Source organism: Bos taurus, chromosome 21, assembly GCF_002263795.3.
Source record: "Bos taurus isolate L1 Dominette 01449 registration number 42190680 breed Hereford chromosome 21, ARS-UCD2.0, whole genome shotgun sequence".
Classification (NCBI taxonomy): domain Eukaryota; kingdom Metazoa; phylum Chordata; class Mammalia; order Artiodactyla; family Bovidae; genus Bos; species Bos taurus.
In genome coordinates this window covers 31944600-31965122 of record NC_037348.1, presented here as the reverse complement: position 1 = coordinate 31965122, position 20523 = coordinate 31944600, and the positions used below count along the sequence as shown (strand labels likewise).

The 20523-nt window shown below is 39.4% G+C and overlaps 1 protein-coding gene across 4 annotated transcripts in view; it reads left to right on the top strand.

Moving 5' to 3' along the window:
- SCAPER (S-phase cyclin A associated protein in the ER) overlaps positions 1-20523 on the top strand; it is a 423604-nt gene that overhangs the window by 54879 nt on the left and 348202 nt on the right. For all 4 annotated transcript variants that reach the window (XM_010817116.3, XM_010817115.3, XM_059879316.1 and 1 more), the window contains exon 5: positions 11954-12151. In XM_010817116.3, coding sequence (XP_010815418.2) covers positions 11954-12151 — 198 coding nt within the window. The remainder of the gene's footprint in view (positions 1-11953; positions 12152-20523) is intronic.

The following is a 20523-nucleotide window of genomic DNA, read 5'->3' as shown; positions in this document are numbered from 1 at the left end:
AGCATAATACATGTTAACTGATTAAATTCAGTTCCTAAAAGTCAAGATGGTTGAATTAAACCTCTCATTTTGAATTGAACTATATATTGCTTAATTTAAGATTGCTGGGAGAACTATCAATAACCTCAGGTAGGCAGATGACACTACCCTTATGGCCGAAAGCAAAGCGGAACTGAAGAGTCTCTTGATGAAGGTGAAAGAGGAGAGTGAAGAAGCTGGCTTCTAACTCAACATTCAAAATACTAATAAGATCATGGCATCTGGTCCCATCACTTCATGGCAACTAGATGGGGAAGCAGTGGAGAAACAGTGACAGACTTTTATTTTCTTGGGCTCCGCAGATTACTGTGATGATTGCAGCCAGGAAATTAAAAGACGCTTGCTCCTTGGAAGAAAAGCTATGACAAACCTAGACAGCATGTTAAAAAGCAGAGACATTACTTTGCCGACAAAGGTCTGTATAGTTAAAGCTTTGGTTTTTCCAGTAGTTGTGTATGGATGTGAGTTGGACCCTAAAGAAGTCTGAGCACCAAAGAATTGATGCTTTTGAATTGTGATGTTGGAGAAGACTCTTGAGAGTCCCTTGGACAGCAAGGAGATCAAAGCAGTCAATCCTAAAGGAAGTCGACCCTGAGTATTCATTGGAAGGACTGATGCTGAAACTGAAGCCCAATACTTTGGCCACCTGATGTGAAGAGGAGAGTCATTAGAAAAGACCCTGATGCTGGAAAGATTGAAGGCAGGAGGAGAAGGAGATGACAGAGGACAGAGGATGAGAAGACATTACCAACTCAATGGACATAAGTTTGAGCAAGCTTCAGGAGATGGTGAAGGAAAGGGAAGCCTGGCATGTTGCAGTCCATGGGATCGCAGAGAGTCAGACGTGACTGAGTGACTGAGCAACAGCAAATATACTGCTTATAAGAGACACACTTAAAATGTCAAGGAAAGGTTTGAAACGAAGAAAGAGAAAAAGATCCAGGCAAAATACTTTATGTTTTAGATGTACTCTAAAGCTAGAATAGTAGTATTCATATCAAACCAGGTGAAATTGAACATGAAAAGCATTGATAACAGAAAGAAGGAAATTATATAATGGTAAAATGAATAATCATGCAAGGAGTATAAAAGTACAAATCTTTTAGGTACCTAACAGCATAGACTTGAAATATTTAAAGCTCAGTTTAATAGAATTACAAGGGGGAAAGGTGTATTCATGATCATAGTGGTTAATATTAATATCCTTTACTCAGAAACTGATAGATCAAGCAGAAAAAAATGGCAAGAATATAGAATTAAGATACAGTTATGCTTGAGCTCATATAAGTACATACATGTATGTGTATATGTGTATATTCATTGGCACTCAAATAGTGTACACAAAGCATATGCAAAAATTGATCACTTCCTAGGTTATAAAGAAGTCTCAGTAAATAGAAGTCAGACAACAGTATAGAATCCAGACACAACCTGTTCTCTGACGGTAATGCAATTAAATTACAAATAAAATATAAGATTATTTTCACATAATATAAAAAATAAATTATTGATGGGCTAAAGAACAAATGAGAAACGAAAAAATTTAAATTATCTGGAAGGATATATTTATGACATTGAATTACAAGAAGCTTTCTTAGATAAGACAAAAGCATAATTGATGAATATATTAAAATTTATGTACTAAAAAACTTAAGATGAGCCTGACTGGGAGAAGATACCATATATTAAGACTTTATAAAAGTTAAAATTCATCAGTAAAAGGACAAATAACCCAATAAAAAATGTGGGAAACTTGAATAGCCTGTAAACTTATGAAAAAATGCTTGGTTTCAGTAGTTATCAGGGAAATATCTCTGCATTACTCATGAAATTCTACCACTTTGCCCTCTAGAAGTGAGTTTATCATCAGCAAAATTTTCTTTGTTCCTCTTTTCTCTGAACATCCCCTTTACCTTCTTGTTCTAGCTAAACGCTGACTCACCTGTGGGGATACTGCCTCTTCCAGTTGTTTTAAGTAGTAATTGTCTCCCTCCCACCTCACCCCCACAGCACTCCTGCCTCTGATCCAGGAGGTGGATTATGTTTCATGCTTCTTCCTCACTGGTATTTCAGGCAGTCTTTCTCCCATCTCCTAAACTCCACACATTTGAAGTACACGCCATCAGGCTATACCACCTGCTTCCCCTTCCTGTTGCAGCACATTTAAATAGAATTCCAGGTCACTTCTCCTTATTCCTTGAAGGTATAATTTTCAGGCTCAGTGTGTGCGTTCTACATTTGCTGTCCTCTAAATTTCTCACATTTCTTTCCTCCAGTGGTTTTGTCTTCTGCTCATCCCTATGGTCTTGCCTTGTTCTCCCTGGCAGTGACTCTCCTTCTAGGGTCTCAGTCTCAGCTATCCCTCTTCTACCTGTCATCTTTCTTTCTTCCTTTTTCTCTCTGATCGTGTGACTCTAATCATTCTTTGTGGTCTATAGATTCCATGCAATCTATAATTTACTGATCCTACCACCCTTTCATTATCCCTTATACTCCATATAAGGAAAACAGTAGAATGGGAAAGACTAGAGCTCTGTTCAAGAAAATTTGACATACCAAGGGAACATTTCATGCAAAGATGGGAACAGTAAAGGACAGAAATGGTATGGACCTAACAGAAGCAGAAGATATCAAGAAGAGGTGGCAAGAATACACAGAACTATACAAAAAAGATCTTCATGACCCAGATAACCATGATGGTGTGATCACTCACCTAGAGCCAAGTATCCTGGAATGGGAAGTCAAGTGGGCCTTAGGAAGCATCACTACAAACACACTTAGTGGAGATGATGGAATTCCAGCTGAGCTATTTCAAATACTAAAAGATGATGCTGTGAAAGTGCTCCACTCAGTGTGCCAGCAAATTTGGAAAACTCAGAAGTGGCCAAGGACTGGAAAAGATCAGTTTTCATTCCAATCCCAAAGAAAGACAATGCCAAAGAATGTTCAAACTACTGCACAATTGCACTCATCTCACACACTAGCAAAGTAATGCTCAAAATTCTCCAAGCCAGGCTTCAACAGTACATGAACCATGAACTTCCAGATGTTCAAGCTGGATTTAGAAAAGGCAAACCAGAGATCAAATTGCCAACATCTGTTGGATCATCAAAAAAGCAAGCATTTCAGGAAAACATCTACTTTTGCTTTATTGACTATGCCAAAGCCTTTGACTGTGTGGATCACAACAAACTGTGGAAAATTCTGAAAGAGATGGGAATACCAGACCACCTGACCTGTCTCCTGAGAAATCTGTATGCAGGTCAAGAAGCAAGAGTTAGAACTGGACATGGAACAACAGACTGGTTCCAGATTGGAAAAAGAGTACGTCAAAGCTGTATATTGTCACCCTGCTTATTTAACGTATATGCAGAGTACATCATGCAAAATGCCAGGGTAGATGAAGCACAAGCTGGAATCAAGATTGCCAGGAGAAATATCAGTAACCTCAGATATGCAGATGATACCACTTTTATGGCAGAAGAACTAAGGAGCTTCTTGATGAAAGTGAAAGAGGAGAGTGAAAAAGTTGTCTTAAAACTCAACATTCAGAAACTGAAGATCATGGCATCCAGTTCTATTACTTCATGCCAAATAGATGGGAAACAATGGAAACAGTGAGAGACTTCATTTTTTGGGACTCCAAAATCACTGCAGATGGTGACTGCAGCCACGAAATTAAAAGATGCTTGCTCCTTGGAAGAAAAGCTATGATAATCCTAGACAGCATATTAAAATTAGAGACATTACTTTGCATTCAAAGCTATGGTTTTTCCAGTGGTCATGTATGGATGTGAGAGTTGGACTATAAAGAAAACTGAGTGCTGAGGAATTGATGCTTTTGAACTGTGGTGTTGGAGAAGACTCTTGAGAGTCCCTTGGACTGCAAGGAGATCCATCCAGTCCATCCTAAAGGAAATCAGTCCTGAATATTCATTGGAAGGACTGATGCTGAAGCTGAAACTTCAATACTTTGGCTACCTGATGTGAAGAACTAACTCATTGGAAAAGACCCTGATGCTGGGAAAGATTGAAGGCAGGAGGAGAAGGGGATGACAGAGGATGAGATGGTTGGATGGCATCACTGATGCAATGGAAAATAGTTTGAGTTAGCTCTGAGAGTTGCTGATGCACAGGGAAGCTTGGCGTGCTGTGGTCCATGGGGTCACAAAAGAGTCAGACACGACTGAGTGACTGAACTGAACTGAATACTTCATATGGCCACACTTTCCTGGAAACCCAACTGATATTCTGTGGTTTGCCTGTCATAATGGTGTTCTTGCATATTCTCCCAACTGTCTGGCTACCCTATCCCTTAGTAGTTCATGTTTGACAGAGCTGTCCTCATTATAGCCACCTTTATACCTATTATGCTCTCTACTCATGCATTTGAATGTAGCCGGAGAAAAGTATCAATTATGTTGAATAGGCTTTTTTGACCTTTATGACCACTCTCCCTATATGGCTAATTCTGTCCCCAAATCCTATTTCATATCCCTAGTTATTCATTTCTGTCCAGATGCCATGGGCATTAAAAGAGGATAATAAAAGAATACTATTAAGAGCCCTTTGTCACAAATAACCGGGACTAAATGAACTGATTGCTTGAAAGACAGAATCTGTGAAAACTCACTCAAGATGAAATAGACACTCCAAATAAATATAAATCTGTAAAAGAGATTAAGTCAATAATTGATAACCTTCCAAAACAGAAAGTACCAGGCCGAAACTGATTAATTGTTGAATTCTACCAAGTGTCTTAGGAAGAAATTATATAAATTCTCTATAATCCATTGTAGAGGGCAGAAGCAGGGGAATCCTTCCTAACTCATTTTATGAGGCTGACATTACTATACCACCAAAACCAAAGACACTACAAGAAAACTGCAGACCAATGACTCTCATCAACATAGATATAAAAATCCTCAACAAAATATTAGCAAGTCATATCCCACGATATTTAAAAAGAATGACACCATGAGCAAGTGGGATTTATCCCAAATGTGCAAGGTTGGTTCATCATTTGAAAATAAATAATGGAATTCATCACAGCAACAGGCTAGAAAAGAAAAATCCTGTTATTATACCAGCAGATGCAGGAAAAAAAAGTTTGACTAAATTCTCCAACTATAAAAGATGATGAAAATCTTTTTAATAGACTAGGAATAGAGGGGAACTTCCTCAACTTAATTTAAAAACAAAACAAAACCCTACAGCTAACATGATACTAATGGGAGAAACTAGAAGCTTTCCCATTAAGGTCAGTTATGAGGCATTTCTTTTTAACATTGTGATAGTAGTTCTAGTTCATGCAATAATACAAGAAAAGAGAATACAAGGTAAACAGATTGGGAAGGAAGAAATAAAACTGTCTTTGTTCATAGATGACATGATCATCTATGTAAGAAATCTGAAAGAATCAACCAAAAAACCCCTATAACTAGTAATTGATTATAGAGGATTGCAAGATACAAGATTAACATACGAAAGTCAGTTGCTTTCTTGTGCACCACCAATGAGTTAGTGGTGTTTGGAATTAAACACATAGTACCACTTCGTATCAGCACTCCTCAAACTTAAGTAGGTAGGTATCAATTTAACAGAGTATATAGAAGATTTATGTGATGAAAATGATAAAACTTTGATGAGTGAGATTAAAGCACTAAATAAATGGAGAGATGTTCCATGTTCATGAATAGGAAGACTCAATATTGTCAGGATATCATTTCATTCCATTTTGAAGAACATAGTCAATACAATCCCAGCAAATTATTTTATAGATATCAATAAACTTCTAATGTGTATATGGCAAAGCAAAAGACACAGAATAGGCAACACAGTATTGAAGGAGAAGAACAAAATTGGAAGACTGACACCAACCAACTACAAGACTTACTGTAAAGCTACAGTAATTAAGGCAGGGTGATATTGGCAGAAGAAAAGACAAATAGATATATGGAACAGAATAGAAAGCCCAGAAATGGACCCACATAACAGTCAACTGACCTTTGACGAAGGAGCAAAGCCAATACAATGGTGCAAAAATAGTCTTTTCAACAAATAGTGCTGGAACAACTGGACATCTATATGGGAAAAAAAAAAAAATCCAGACACAGACCTTCCAATCTTCACAAAAAATTAACTCAAAATGAGCCATTGACCTTAAATGTAGAAGTGTAAAACTCCTAGCTGATAACGTTGGAGAAAACCTAAAAGACCTTGGGTATGGTAATGACTTTAGGTACAGTAACAAAGGCATGGTTCCTGAAAGAAATAATTGATAAGCTGGATTTCATTAAAATTAAAAACTTCTGCAAAAGACAGTGTTAAAAAAATGAGAAGGCAAGTCACAGACTTGGGAGAATATATTTGGAAAAAGACATCCAATGAAAGATATCCAGTAACATCCGATAACATGAGGTAACTGTTATCCACAATATACAAAGAACTCTTAAAACTCAACAGTAAGAAACAACCTGATTGAAAAATGAGCTGAAGACCTTAACAACCAGCTCACCAAAGAGGATGTACAAATGGCATATGAAAAGGTATGCCACATCCTATGCTGTCAGGGAAATGCAAATTAAAGCAATGAGCTACCATCACACACCTATTAGAATGACCAAAATTGGGAACTCTGACAACTCCAATTGCGGGTGAGGATGAAGAGCCACAGAAACTCTCATTCAATGCTGGTGGGAATTCAAAGTGAGAATTCAGCCACTTGGGAATACAGGTTGGCAGTTCCTTACAAAAGTAAATATACTCTTACCTTGTGATTCTACAGTCATGCCCTTGGTATAGATGAAGATGAGTTGAAGACTTACGTCTACACCAAAACATGAACATGGGTTTATAGCTGCCTTCTTTATAATTGGCAAAACTTGGAAGCAACTAAGATGCTGTTCAGTAGATGAATGGGGAAATAAACCATGGTACATCTAGGCAATGGAATATTATTCAGCTCTAGAAAGAAATGATCTATCAGGCCATGAAAAGACGTAGAGGAAATTAGTTGTGTATTATTAAGTAAAAGAAGCCAATTTGAAAAGGTTGCATACTGTATGATTCCAACCTTAAGATGTTTTGGAAAAGACTAAATATGGAGATGGTAAAAAGATCAGTTGTTGCCAGACGTTTAGGTCCATAGGCTTTGTCAGATTATCAGGGGGAGCTGACAAGAGTTCTAAGAGAGGGAAGTGAGAAATCTGTTTTCTCCTTCCCCTTTCCCTCTCTTTTTCTTTCTTCCTTCCTTGTTTTCTCTCAAAAATGATTGATTAAATTAGTATATAGCATTTGTTATTTTGAATTTTATTTAAAACATGAAGTTCAGTTGTGTTTAGCTTTTTCCAGAAATTTAGATCGCTTTGTCTTCTGTTGCATATCCTGGAAACAGGCACAGTAAGCCATATCAATGAGATCAGTTCAGTCACTCAGTCATGTCCAAATCTTTGCAGCCTCATGGACTACAGCATGCCAGTCCTCCCTGTCCTGTCCTGTCCATCACCAACTCCTGGAGCCTACGCAAACTCAAGTCCATCACACTGGTGATGCCATCCAACCATCTCATCCTCTGTCATCCCCTTATCATCCTACCTTCGATCTTTCCCAGCATCAGGGTCTTTTCAAATGAGTCGGTTCTTTGCATCAGGTGGCCAAAGTATTGGAGTTTCAGCTTCAGCATCAGTCCTTCCAAAGAATATTCAGGACTGATTTCCTTTAGGATTGACTGGTTGGATCTCCTTGCAGTCCAAGGGACTCTCTCAAGAGTCTTCTCCAACACCACAGTTCAGAAGCATCAATTCTTCAGTGCTCAGCTTCTTTAGAGTCCAGCTCTCATATCCATACATGACTACTGGGAAAACCATAGCTTTGACTAGATGGATCTTTGTTGGCAAAGTAATGTCTCTGCTTTTTAATATGCTGCCTAGGATTGTCATAGCTTTTCTTCCAAGGAGTAAGCATCTTTTAATTTCATGGCTGCAGTCACCATCTGATTTTGGAGCCCCCAAAAATAAAGTTTCTCAGTGTTTCCATTGTTTCCCCATCTGTTTGCCATGAAGTGATGGGACCAGATGCCGTGATCTTAGTTTTCTGAATGTTGAGTTGTAAGACAACTTTTTCACTGTCCTCTTTCACTTTCATCGAGAGGCTCTTTAGTTCTTCTTAGCTTTCTGCCATAAGGGCGGTGTCATCTGCTTATCTGAAATTATTGATATTTCTCCTGGCAATCTTGATTCCAGCTTGTGCTTCTTCCAGCCCAGCATTTCTCATGATGTACTCTGCATGTAAGTTAAATAAGCAGAGTGACAATACACATCTTTGACATACTCCTTTCCTGATTTGGAACTAGTCTGTTGTTTCGTGTCTGGTTCTAACTCTTGCTTCTTGACCTGCATACAGATTTCTCAGGTCAGGTGGTCTGGTATTCCCATCTCTTTCAGAATTTTCCACAGTTTGTTGTGATACACACAGACAAAGCGTTTGGTGTAGTCAATAAAGCAGAAGTAGATGTTTTTCTGGAACTCTCTTGCTTTTTTGATGATCCAGCAGATGTTGGCAATGAAATAGTTACCTAATTTTGAATCTTGGCATTGTCTCTTTTTTCTCCTGTAAAAAACAGAGCTAATAGTAGAAACTATGATGGGCTTCCCTGGTGGCTCAGTGGTAAAGAATCTGCCTGCCAAAGTAGGAGACATGGGTTCAATCCCTGGTCCGCAAAGGTCCCACATGTCTTGGGGCAACTAAGCCTGTGTGCCACAACTATTGAGCCTGTACCCAGAACCTGGGAGCCTCAACTACTGAGCTCCTATGCTGCAGCTGCTGAAGCTCTCGTGCCTAGAGCCCAGGTTCTGCAGCAAGAGAAGCCACCACAGTGAGAAGCCTGCACACCGCAACTAGAGAGTAACCTCTACTTGCCACAACTAGAGAAAAGCCCATGCAGCAATGAAGACCCAGCACAGCCAAAAAATAAGTAAATAAAAAATAGTAACTCTGGTAATAATTACTTCAAAGACTAAATGAAATATAGCTATATGGAAAGCACTTAACACAGTGCCTGGCACATAGCAAGCATGCCGTGAATGTTAAGTGCTGCTGCAGTTTTTATTATCACTGCTATTATTTTTGTCGGTGGTTGGTAGAGAACCCTATATTTTGAAACTTTATACAGACTTATCAGACAATTTGACATGTCTCTTCTATCTTTCTCCACAAGTTTGGCAGTTTTGCCAGTATTTTATTCACATTTTTCTTTGAGTATATTTCTTTTCCTCTTTATCTTTCCCCCTCTAATCATACCTAACATTATATGTGTACTTACTGTGGGCTAAGTGCTTTGTGAAATGTTCTGTGAACAGTGAAGCAGAAGTTGGAAGTCTAGGTTCTGGTCCCAGTTCTGTCATTCAGCCTTTTGACTGGGTCAACAGATTGAATCTTACTAAGCCTTAGTTTAGTCATGTACAGAATAGGGATAATAATACTTGTCCTGTCTTTATAGTAATACTTTGTTTTGAATATTAAATGATATGTTTTCAAGAGGGTGGGACAAATTCAGAGAGTAGCACTGACATAGTATACTACGGTGGTGAAATAGCTGGCTAGCAGGAGGCAGCTGCATAGCACAGGGAGCTCAGCTCGATGCTCTGTGATGACCCAGAGGGGTGGGATGGGGAGCAGGAGGGAGCCTCAACAGGAAGGGCATATGTGTATACTTACAGCTGATTCACATTGTTATAAGCAGAAACCAACACAGCACTGTAAAGCAATTGTTGTTTAGTTGCTAAGTTGCTTTACGACCCCATGGACTGTAGCCCTCCAGGCTTCACTGTTCATGAGATTTCTCAGGCAGAAGCACTGGAGCAGATTGCCATTTCCTTCTCCAGGGGATCTTCCCAACCCAGGGATCGAACCTGCATCTCCTGCTTGGTAGGCTGATTCTTTACCACTGAGTCACCAGGGAAAGCGTAAAGCAATTATCCTGCAATTTAAAAAAGCCCTTCATAAAATAAAATAAATATGCAGATATAAAGTATTGCTATTTTTGTCAAACTTAAATGTCAGATTTGCATAGTACATTGCCCTTCAGATGGAATTACCTAGATGTAATTTATTCCTTTCTAGAGTCTTTCTTAATAGAAGTCTCACATAGAGCAATCACAGAGAATAGAAACATCTTAACTTGAAAGCAGTTTTGCCTATTATGCATTTTAAGAAAGGTTGGTTAAAGTATTTGAATAACATACATATGGATACACGATAGGATAAATACATAAATGGGTGAAGATGAGTTAGAGTATTTTTGAGAATTTCATACTAAGATTAGTGTCTGAATTCACAGGAAGCTACTAGTGCTTCACTGATTATTCTAGAAAAAGTTTGTGATGGAGGTATAATTCAGGAAAATTCAAGTGAATTTTAAGTTTGTGTGGAATATAGGGAGAGAAATGAGGTGGTCGGGAATGCACAGGGCGTTGGGGTGCAGTGTAACGGGAAGTCAGTGGTGTAATTGCAGAGCTCTAACTGGAAGATGGTCTCCTGTGGCTCTGTGATCTTGGACAAACCAGCCTCTAAATCTCAGTTTCCTAAGCTGTAAAATACAGTTAATAATACATACTTTAAAATTTGTATAAGGGGATATTTGCCATCATAATTAAATCATTACTACTAGAGTTGGAAAGTACTTGGAGAGCCGTTAAGGCAAAAGTTTTGTGGGTTGTTGATGATTACTTTAAATTTTATTGCTTGAGTGTTGAGAATTTGGGCCTGGATTAGGACTGTCAGATAAAATAGTTACTAATTTTTATTTGCTGGGTCTGACAGCCTTCATCTGGATGTGGGACTGTGGAAGGAGGATGAGCAGCTCCATCTCAGCCTCTTAAGTGTGTGTGTCTTTGTGTGTGTAAATGTTTTGTTTGCTTGCCTTTTGGTAACGAAGATTCTGTATAAGCCAAAGGCTGGCTAGAAAAGAGTTTTCAAGTATAGAAATCACTGTTACTTTGAAGGCCAAAGTGTAAAACAAAACTGAAGCCTATTAGCTTCTATTTTGGGTGTTCTTCACTCTGGGACTCTTATATGAAGAAGGGAAAACAAACCAGCTAATAGGAATGGCTTACACACATCCAGGACAACCCAAAGAAACTTGGGAGTGTTTGCTGTTCTAACTGTGGTACAAGCATTTATTTACTTCTCAGTTTAAGTAGCCACAGAGAGAAAAGCAACTCGTTTGTACTTCTAGTGAGAAGGTTCAAGTCTTCCTATAAACTACACACTCATGTTTGTGGTGGAATGATTCTTTGGTAGTCTATAAAAGTATAGAATATAATCTTGTATTTCCAAAATCTGCCTGTGCAACCAAGGAAAGACTGGATCATATGAATGCTGTAGTTACTTTATTTGGTGAATCTGCTCTGCAGCTGATGCTTGGTTTTCTTCGTCAGTATTCTTTTCTAGTAAATTGTTTCGTGTTTATATATTGATTTTTACTTTCAGTGGAAAAATGGTTTAAGATAAAGTTTAAGTAACCGAATATAAGTAGAGAATATGTCATTTCTAAATGAAAGGAGTATATGCCAGCAGTTTCACAATGATGAAATGGGTATCTGTTATTTGGTAATGTATTTAAATGTGCCATACATGTATTTTGGTAAACCAGGAGCCCTTTTAGTGCTCCTTTTCGACCAAGCGTCTATTCATCATTAAAATCATCCTAATTTTCAGTGAGACATGTAATTGATATTACAGACCTGCTGATTTAATTTAAAATGAGAAGCTTTGTTTTGGTGAATTCAGTATGATGTAAGGTGAAAAGAAAGACATCGTGTTTTTAAGTATTTATGTTGAAAAATGTGATTTATACAAAAATCTAGTTCCTGGAGGCATCAAAAAATTTTTTTTTCATGTTTTATTTCATCAGAACACTACAGTAGACTGTAAAATGACATCATCTGCAGCTGGAGATAAACACTTTGATAAAAGTCCCACTAAAACAAGACACCCTCGGAAAGTTGATCTAAGAGCTCGATACTGGGCATTTCTTTTTGACAATCTTCGCCGGGCAGTAGATGAAATCTATGTGACTTGTGAATCAGATCAGAGTGTGGTGGAATGTAAGGTAAGGTTTGCTTTAAGTTTTTGTAATCCATTTGACGTCGGATTCGCCAGTTTTTGCTCTATCTAACTTGATTATTTACCTCTGTATACAGTCCTTCAGTATTAACTGTAATCTCCATGCTACACACTACATCCTCAGAACTTAGTCACCTTAAAACTGAAAGTCTGTACCCTTTACCAGCATCTCCCTATTTCCCCTGTCATTTGTAGCCACTATGCTACTGTCGGCTTCTGTGAATGCATCAGGTTTTTCTTTGTTTTGATTTTTTAAGATTATCCTTGTTGTTGTTTGCATTACCTAATTGTGTACTTTTATATTCTGTGCAAGATTTGGTAGAAAATTGTCTTGATATATAGTCCTAGGCGAGAAATTAAAAGATAGGTACGTGCGCACACACACACGCACACACAATTTATTAAAAGATCTCTCTTGGCTGCGTTCTCCATTGGTACTGTAGGTGGCATTAGTGAGATTTTCACATTCTTTGGTTTCATGTTTAATGTCTTTAATTGGACATTGCCCCTTTTCTACTGAGATCACTCTCCTCATCACTCTCCTCATCAACTTTGGTGAGGGGAAAGTGAGATTGATGGCTAACCATAAACAACTCTGGGTGGGATTGGGATGTCGTTGTAAGGTGTGTTTTCTAATTTTAGATAACCTTGTGTTTGTAATAGGATGTTAAACAGACACGTAGCATAATCTGTCTCTGAAAATGCACTGGGAAGCCTGGCCTTTTAGTAGATACAAACTATATGCTATATTTATACTAAATAAAATTATTTTGAGAAAAATCAGGATGATACCTATTCATAGAAAGATTACAGAGGCAGCTTCTGTTTCTACAGTGAACATGGTTAAAAATCTTGGAATTCATTATTTAACCTTTGAAATATATGAAGAGTCAAAGCAAAATTACATGTTGAAACAATAGCTGTGTTTCCTGTAAAATTGGAAACAGCCAAAATATGTTTTAGACTGACTTAAAAATATGACTCAACAGAAACAGGTTTCAGAATGAACAGTGATTGAAATCATCCAAGTTTATGCTTTGGTTGTCACAATTAATATTGTTACTATCAGCATGTAAAACTTTTTTATGTTTTAAAATATTTTTAAGGAAAATCATATTGTTGGGGTGTAGTCTCCACTCCTTGTTTTCCATTTCAACCTGCGGGGAACTGGATGTGTGGCTCTGGGATACTGGGGACCCCGTGGAATATAGAGACTGGTACCTGCATCTCCCTTAGAGATTTCATGGCATAACAAGCTTGCTGGAGTAGCTCATGCCAGCTGGGCCTAGAGGGACTTCAGGGTAGTAAGCTTTCTTTGGAAGGAGTTAGGATGGGACTTGTCACTGATTGAGTAAAGAGGACCCCCAGTGCATCTCATGATTTCTGTGAGGGAAGGATTTTAGCCATTGGTGAAGATGTTGGAGTAATAGGGACTTCTTATGAGGACACTTGGTGAGGTATCAGTAGAATATACCAAAGTCTGATAGAGTTGAGGCAGATCTTGCTTTGGGCAGAGGGAGCCAGGGTGAAGCTGACCACCGCCTAGAGAATCATGAATGCTCCCTGTGCAGAAATTACCATGTACTGCAGAGATCAGTAGGGACTACTCACTTCACATTGATCCAGAGAAAGATTAGGGACGCATCTTTGCCTGGCAGCACTTGATTTTGTTGTTGGTCAGCATCATCTTAGTCCCTGGAGAAGGACTGGCTGATGACTATTGAAGATCCATCACTAATACCTGGTAAGCTCTATAAGTGGAATATTGCTCTGTTCCCACAACTGCCACTTATGGCAGGGACATAAGTTTGTGAATGTAGGATAGTGTTAAGGGGTACAGAGGAGGAAGAGAGGAACGACTCTGTGAAAATAAACCATGTTCTTCCCCCTCACAGGCATCTGCTAAAGGCTATCTAATTCTCACTTGTGCTAGGTTGTCAGACAACAATAGGCAGATTGTATGAAGATAGGATTTAAAAATTAAACTTGGATAATTGAATGTGGCTGAAAAATTGTGGATTTCACTGAGCATACTCAGCAGGTTAAGGATTCAGCTGAGTAGCTAGTTATATGTGGAAAAAGATAAAAGTATTCTATGTTTATATCTCAATAGTTGAGACTTCTCATTTCAACAAGTTAAGTCAGGATCAAAATGAGATGTGAGAAAATGCTTAGAAAAGTATAACATACAATAAAAAGAAAATAAATTTTATAGTTAGATGAAAGGAGAAGTCACAGATGGAGAAAGGGGAATGTAGATCCAGGACAGAGAAGAATCATTATAGAAGCAGGAAGAATATAGGAGAATAGGAACATCCCCAAGGCCATGGAAGAGGAAGGAGTGGTACATAGGTTAAGAATGCCTGCAGTTGAGAGAAAGCTTGGCATTCAAGAGGGACAAGAACAGATGGGATCAAGGTGGAAACTTGTGATAAGAATTTGGAATTCCATTTGAGCGGTTCTTTGCCCTTTTATATTTTCAAGAAGTAGGAGGTGTGAGGTTGGAAGTTGGAAGAGGGTGGAAAGATCTGAAATAACTGTGATGGAGAATGAAGGGCAGACTTTTGGAAGCCACGGGGTTGCCCAGCAACCTTGAAGGTCACAGTTGAGACTGGAAATTCTTCTCTTTTCTGTATGTTCAGTTTTCCTTATTAGAGTCTTCTCCCATCAGCACACTACTCGCTTATTTCTCTTCCATTCTAATCTACAACAATAAAAACAACAAGAAGAAACCCCCAAACCCTATCTCTGTTTTACTTATCCTTTCATCCACTGTCCCAGACCCCATTTTCCTCTCTCCTTCTTAGCCAAGTTTCTAGAAGACAGCTGCCTTTTTGCGGCCTCTATTCCCTTTTCTCTCAGGAACTTATTTGTCTACTCCAACCTGGTGTCACATCCCTATCAGAGCTCCTGTTAAACTCTTATTAAAGTCACTCAGTGTTGCTCGGTGGGTGTTTTTCAGTCCCTCCCTTGATCTCTGAGTAGCATTTCACTCTGTTGGCCACGCCGCGATTTCAGCACTCTCTCCTTTGGCTTTTATAGAACCACCACTGCTAGCTTTCTTCCTTCTTTGTTGGTTGCTGCCTCTGCTTCCTCTTTGTTGGCTTTTCCTTTTCCACCTGACCTTTAGCTTTTGGGAATTCATTAAGGCTCGTCTTAAACCATCTTCTTTTCTCACTATTAGTTTCTCCCTCTGCGTTTTTTCCATGCCATGGCTTAATTTATTGTTGATTTCCTGATGATTCTTAAATTTATATCTCTAGCCTATACTTTTCTTCTGATTTTCAGACTTGTATATCCAAATAGCCTTGTTCGCATCTCCACTTGGATATTTCATAAGCATGTCAAACTGATGTATATAGAAACAAGTTCATGATGACTCCCTCTACCCTAAACCTGGAGATATATTTTTCTTCCCTGAATTGGCAGGTAGTCCCTCCATCTTCCTCCCTTCACCCCACACCAGCCACTGTCCAATGAATGGACCTCTTTGAGTTCAATTCAGTTCAGTCACTAAGTCGTGTCTGACTCTTGACGACCCAATGGACTGTAGCACACCAGGCTTCCCTGTCCCATCACCAACTCCTAGAGCTTACTCAAACTCATGTCCATTGAGGTGGTGATGCCATCCAACCATTTCATCCTCTGTTGTCCCATTCTCCTCCTGTCTTCAACCTTTCCCAGCATCAGGGTCTTTTCCAGTGAGTCAGTTCTTTGCATCAAATGGCCAAAATATTGGAGTTTCAGCTTCAGCATCAGTCCTTCCAATGAATATTCAGGACTGATTTCCTTTAGGATGGACTGGTTTTATCTCCTTGCTGTCTAAGGGACTCTCAAGAGTCTTCTCCACCACCACAGTTCAAAAGTATCAATTCTTTGGTGCTCAGTTTTCTTTATAGTCCAACTCTCACATCCGTACTGGAAAAGCCATAGCTTTGACTAGATAGACCTTTGTTGGCAAAGTCCTGTCTCTGCTTTTTAATACTCTTTGAGTATTACCTCCTAAATCTTTCCAGCCTGTCCACTTCTCTTATTCTCTACTGCTACCATTCTAGTCCAAGCTGCCATTATCTTAGTGAAATCCCTGGATCACAATTGAAATCTTTTAGCAGGACTCCCTGCATCCTTCCAATCCATTCTCTATACGATAGACAAACTGATTCTTAAAAAAAACAAATATGAGCTCTGATTTCTTTGATTATAGCTCCTCAGAAGTTTCCCAATGCTCTGTGCATTAAAATCTCCAGCCTGACCTTCAAATCTTGAGTGAGTTGAATTGTGTAAACCTCATTTCACACCATTTTTCTCTCCTCCCTTCTGCCTCATTTAAACGAGCCTTCTTTCAATTACTCAAACATGTCAGGTACCCACAAGTCTTCAGACCTTTCCACATTCTGATTTTTTTTGCCAAGACACTCATCCTCGTTCTTCTTGCCCAGCACCTCTTCACCTCCCCCATCCCTTTTACGTAACTCCCATTTCTAGTATAGGTTTCAATTTAAGGTCACTTTCTCAGGGGAGCTTATCATGTTTCAGACTAAATCAGGTTCCCTGCTAATATAGAGTTCACCCTCATATCTGCATAGGATTGGTTCCAAGACACCTCTCCTACTCTTGCCATGTGGATACCAATATCCACGGATGCTCAAGCCCCTTTTATAAAATGATGTAATACATTCAGCCCTGGATATCCATGGGTTCTGCTTGGGCACATATGGCATGACTGTACTGTCATAGCATACTTTCCCTAGAAACATTTTATCACAGTTGAAACTACATAATTGTTTATTTTGTTGTTTTTATATCTGTCTTCCTTGCTGCTACTGCTAAGTCACTAAAGTTATGTCTGACTCTGTGCGACCCTGTAGATGGCCGCCCACCAGGCTCCCCGGTCCCTGGGATTCTCCAGGCAAGAACACTGGAGTGGGTTGCCATTTCCTTCTCCAATGCATGAAAGTGAAAAGTGAAAATGAAGTCGCTTAGTCATGTCCGACTCTTTTCGACCCCGTGGACTGCAGCCTACCAGGCTCCTCCATCCATGGGATTTTCCAGGCAAGAGTACTGGAGTGGGGTGACATTGCCTTCTCCTTCTGTCTCCCTTACTAGACATTAAGCTCCCAGCAGACAGAAACCACACTGTCTCGTTTACCACTCTGTCATCAGTTCTTGAAACTGGAACTGGAACATAGTAATAGATAAATACTATGTAGTTAAATAGTAAATAGATGTTACATGTCTGTGTGAAGCAATGAGACTACATATGTTGTTGGGGTAAAGATACGTCTACACAGTTATGTGATTCCCTTCTACCCTGACGGAATACTTACTAGCATTCAGTCACTTGCTAAAAATGCCCAAAGATGGTGGGTAGATGAATTAGTCATGAGTTGGAATTTTTAAGGCAGATTCAGTGGAATATCATTAAGTAAAGGATTGAAGAAGTTAAGAGAATAGTTGGAGTAGTGGACCATGGAACTGAAGTTTCATGGGGAAGGAAATGGTTATCACAGAAGCCTGATAGATGGGAGAAAGTAAAGAAGTTAAGTATTTGCAAATATCCTTTGGACAAGATAGGAGTAGGTAAAGTGGATTCTCTATAGATAAAAATTAATGTTTATATTTTTAAAGTTACTGTTTACATACTCTAAATTATTAGCTTGTTTTTTAATGTCCTTGATCTCTCAGGCACTGAAATATTTTAGTCTCCCACTACTATTGTAATTTCTTCAATATCTCTTTGAATTTCTGGGATTTTTTTGCTTTACACATTTTGCTGTCTTATTATTAATTATATGTGTTACATTTTTTAAATTTAATTTAATTTTAAACTTTTTATTTTATATTGGAGCATAGTCAATTAGCAAGGGAATGCTCAAAATCCTTCAAGCCAGGTTTTAACACTACATGAACTGAGAACTTCCAGATGTACAAGCTGGATTTAGAAAAGGCAGAGGAACCAGAGATCAAATTGCCAACACGTGCTGGATCATAGAAGAAGCAAGGGAATTCCAGAAAAACATCTACTTCTGCTTCATTGACTATGCTAAAGCCTTTGATTGTGTGGATCACAACAAACTGTGGAAAATTCTTAAAGAGATAGGAATACCAGACCACCTTACCTGCCTTCTGAGAAACCTGTATGGAGGTCAAGAAGCAATAGTTAGAACCAGACATGGAACAACAGACTGGTTCAAAGTTGGGAAAGGAGTACATCAAGGCTGTATATTGTCACCCTGCTTATTTAACTTCTATGCAGAGTACATCATGTGAAATGCTGGGCTGAATGAAGCTCAAGCTGGACTCAAGATTGCTGGGAGAAACCGCATAAACTCAGATATCCAGATGACACCACCCTAATGGCAGAAAACAAAGAGGAACTAAAGAGCCACTTAATGAAGGTGAAAGAGGAGAGTGAAAATCTGGTTTAAAACTCAATATTCAGTAAACAAAGGTCATGACATCCAGTCCCATCAGATCAGATCAGATCAGTCGCTCAGTCGTGTCCGACTCTTTGCGACCCCATGAATCGCAGCACGCCAGGCCTCCCTGTCCATCACCAACTCCCGGAGTTCACTCAGACTCACGTCCATCAAGTCAGTGATGCCATCCAGCCATCTCATCCTCTGTCGTCCCCTTCTCCTCTTGCCCCCAATCCCTCCCAGCATCAGAGTCTTTTCCAATGAGTCAACTCTTCGCATGAGGTGGCCAAAGTACTGGAGTTTCAGCTTTCGCATCATTCCTTCCAAAGAAATCCCAGGGCTGATCTCCTTCAGAATGAACTGGTTGGGTCTCCTTGCAGTCCAAGGGACTCTCAAGAGTCTTCTCCAACACCACAATTCAAAAGCATCAATTCTTAGGCGCTCAGCCTTCTTCACAGTCCAACTCTCACATCCGTACATGACCACAGGAAAAACCATAGCCTTGACTAGACAGACCTTTGTTGGCAAAGTAATGTCTCTGCTTTTGAATATGCTATCTAGGTTGGTCATAACTTTCCTTCCAAGGAGTAAGGGTCTTTTAATTTCATGGCTGCAGTCACCATCTGCAGTGATTTTGGAGCCCAGAAAAATAAAGTCTGACACTGTTTCCACTGTTTCCCCATCTATTTCCCATGAAGTGATGGGACCAGATGCCATGATCTTTGTTTTCTGAATGTTGAGCTTTAAGCCAACTTTTTCACTCTCCTCTTTCACTTTCATCAAGAGGCTTTTTAGTTCCTCTTCACTTTCTGCCATAAGGGTGGTGTCATCTGCATATCTGAGGTTATTGATATTTCTCCTGGCAATCTTGATTCCAACTGTGTTTCTTCCAGTCCAGCGTTTCTCATGATGTACTCTGCATATACGTTAAATAAACAGGGTGACAATATACAGCCTTGATGTACTCCTTTTCCTATTGGGAACCAGTCTGTTGTTCCATGTCCAGTTCTAACTGTTGCTTCCTGACCTGCATACAGATTTCTCAAGAGGCAGGTCATGTGGTCTGGTATTCCCATCTCTTTCAGAATTTTCCACAGTTTATTGTGATCCACACAGTCAAAGGCTTTGGCATAGTCAATAAAGCAGAAATAGATGTTTTTCTGGAACTTTCTTGCTTTTTCCATGATCCAGCGGATGTTGGCAATTCATGGCAAATAGATGGGGAAAAAATGGAAACAGTGACAGACTTTATTTTTGGGGGCTCCAAAATCACTGCAGATACTGACTGCAGCTATGAAATTAAAACATGCTCGCTCCTTGGAAGAAAAGCTATGACAATCCTAGATAGCATATTAAAAAGGAGAAACATGACTTTGTCAACAAAGGTTCGTATAGTCAAAGCTATGGTTTTTCCATTAGTCGTGTATGGATGTGAGAGTTGGACCATAAGAAAAGCTGGATGCTGAAGAACTGATGCTTTTGAATTGTGGTGTTGTGCTGGGAGCCGGTATATTGCATATTGAGTGCATATTGCATATTGAGTACAGCACTTTCCACAGCATCGTCTTTCAGGATCTGGAATAGCTCAACTGGAATTCTATCACTGCTGGGAGCCAGTGAGGAACTCCGCCCATGACAAAGGTCATGAGGAAGGAGGCTCGGCACACACAAAGGCGGGATCGAGCTTCAGGAGTCCCCCTGGAAATTCTCGAGCATATACCCCCAAAACCAGAGTCTGCCTACTTTCTGCTTTGTGCTTTCACCCACACCTCTGACTTTATGGGGGGCTGTCCCCTACTACCTCTCTGAAAAAAGAGTTAGCTTACAGCTCCAGTTAATAATTCCTGGGTGTGACAGTGTTTAACCTACAAACTCCTTTGGAAATCCTCTAGCCTGCCTGAATAGGTTTTTCCAGCCACATGTGATTGTTCAGAGCCTC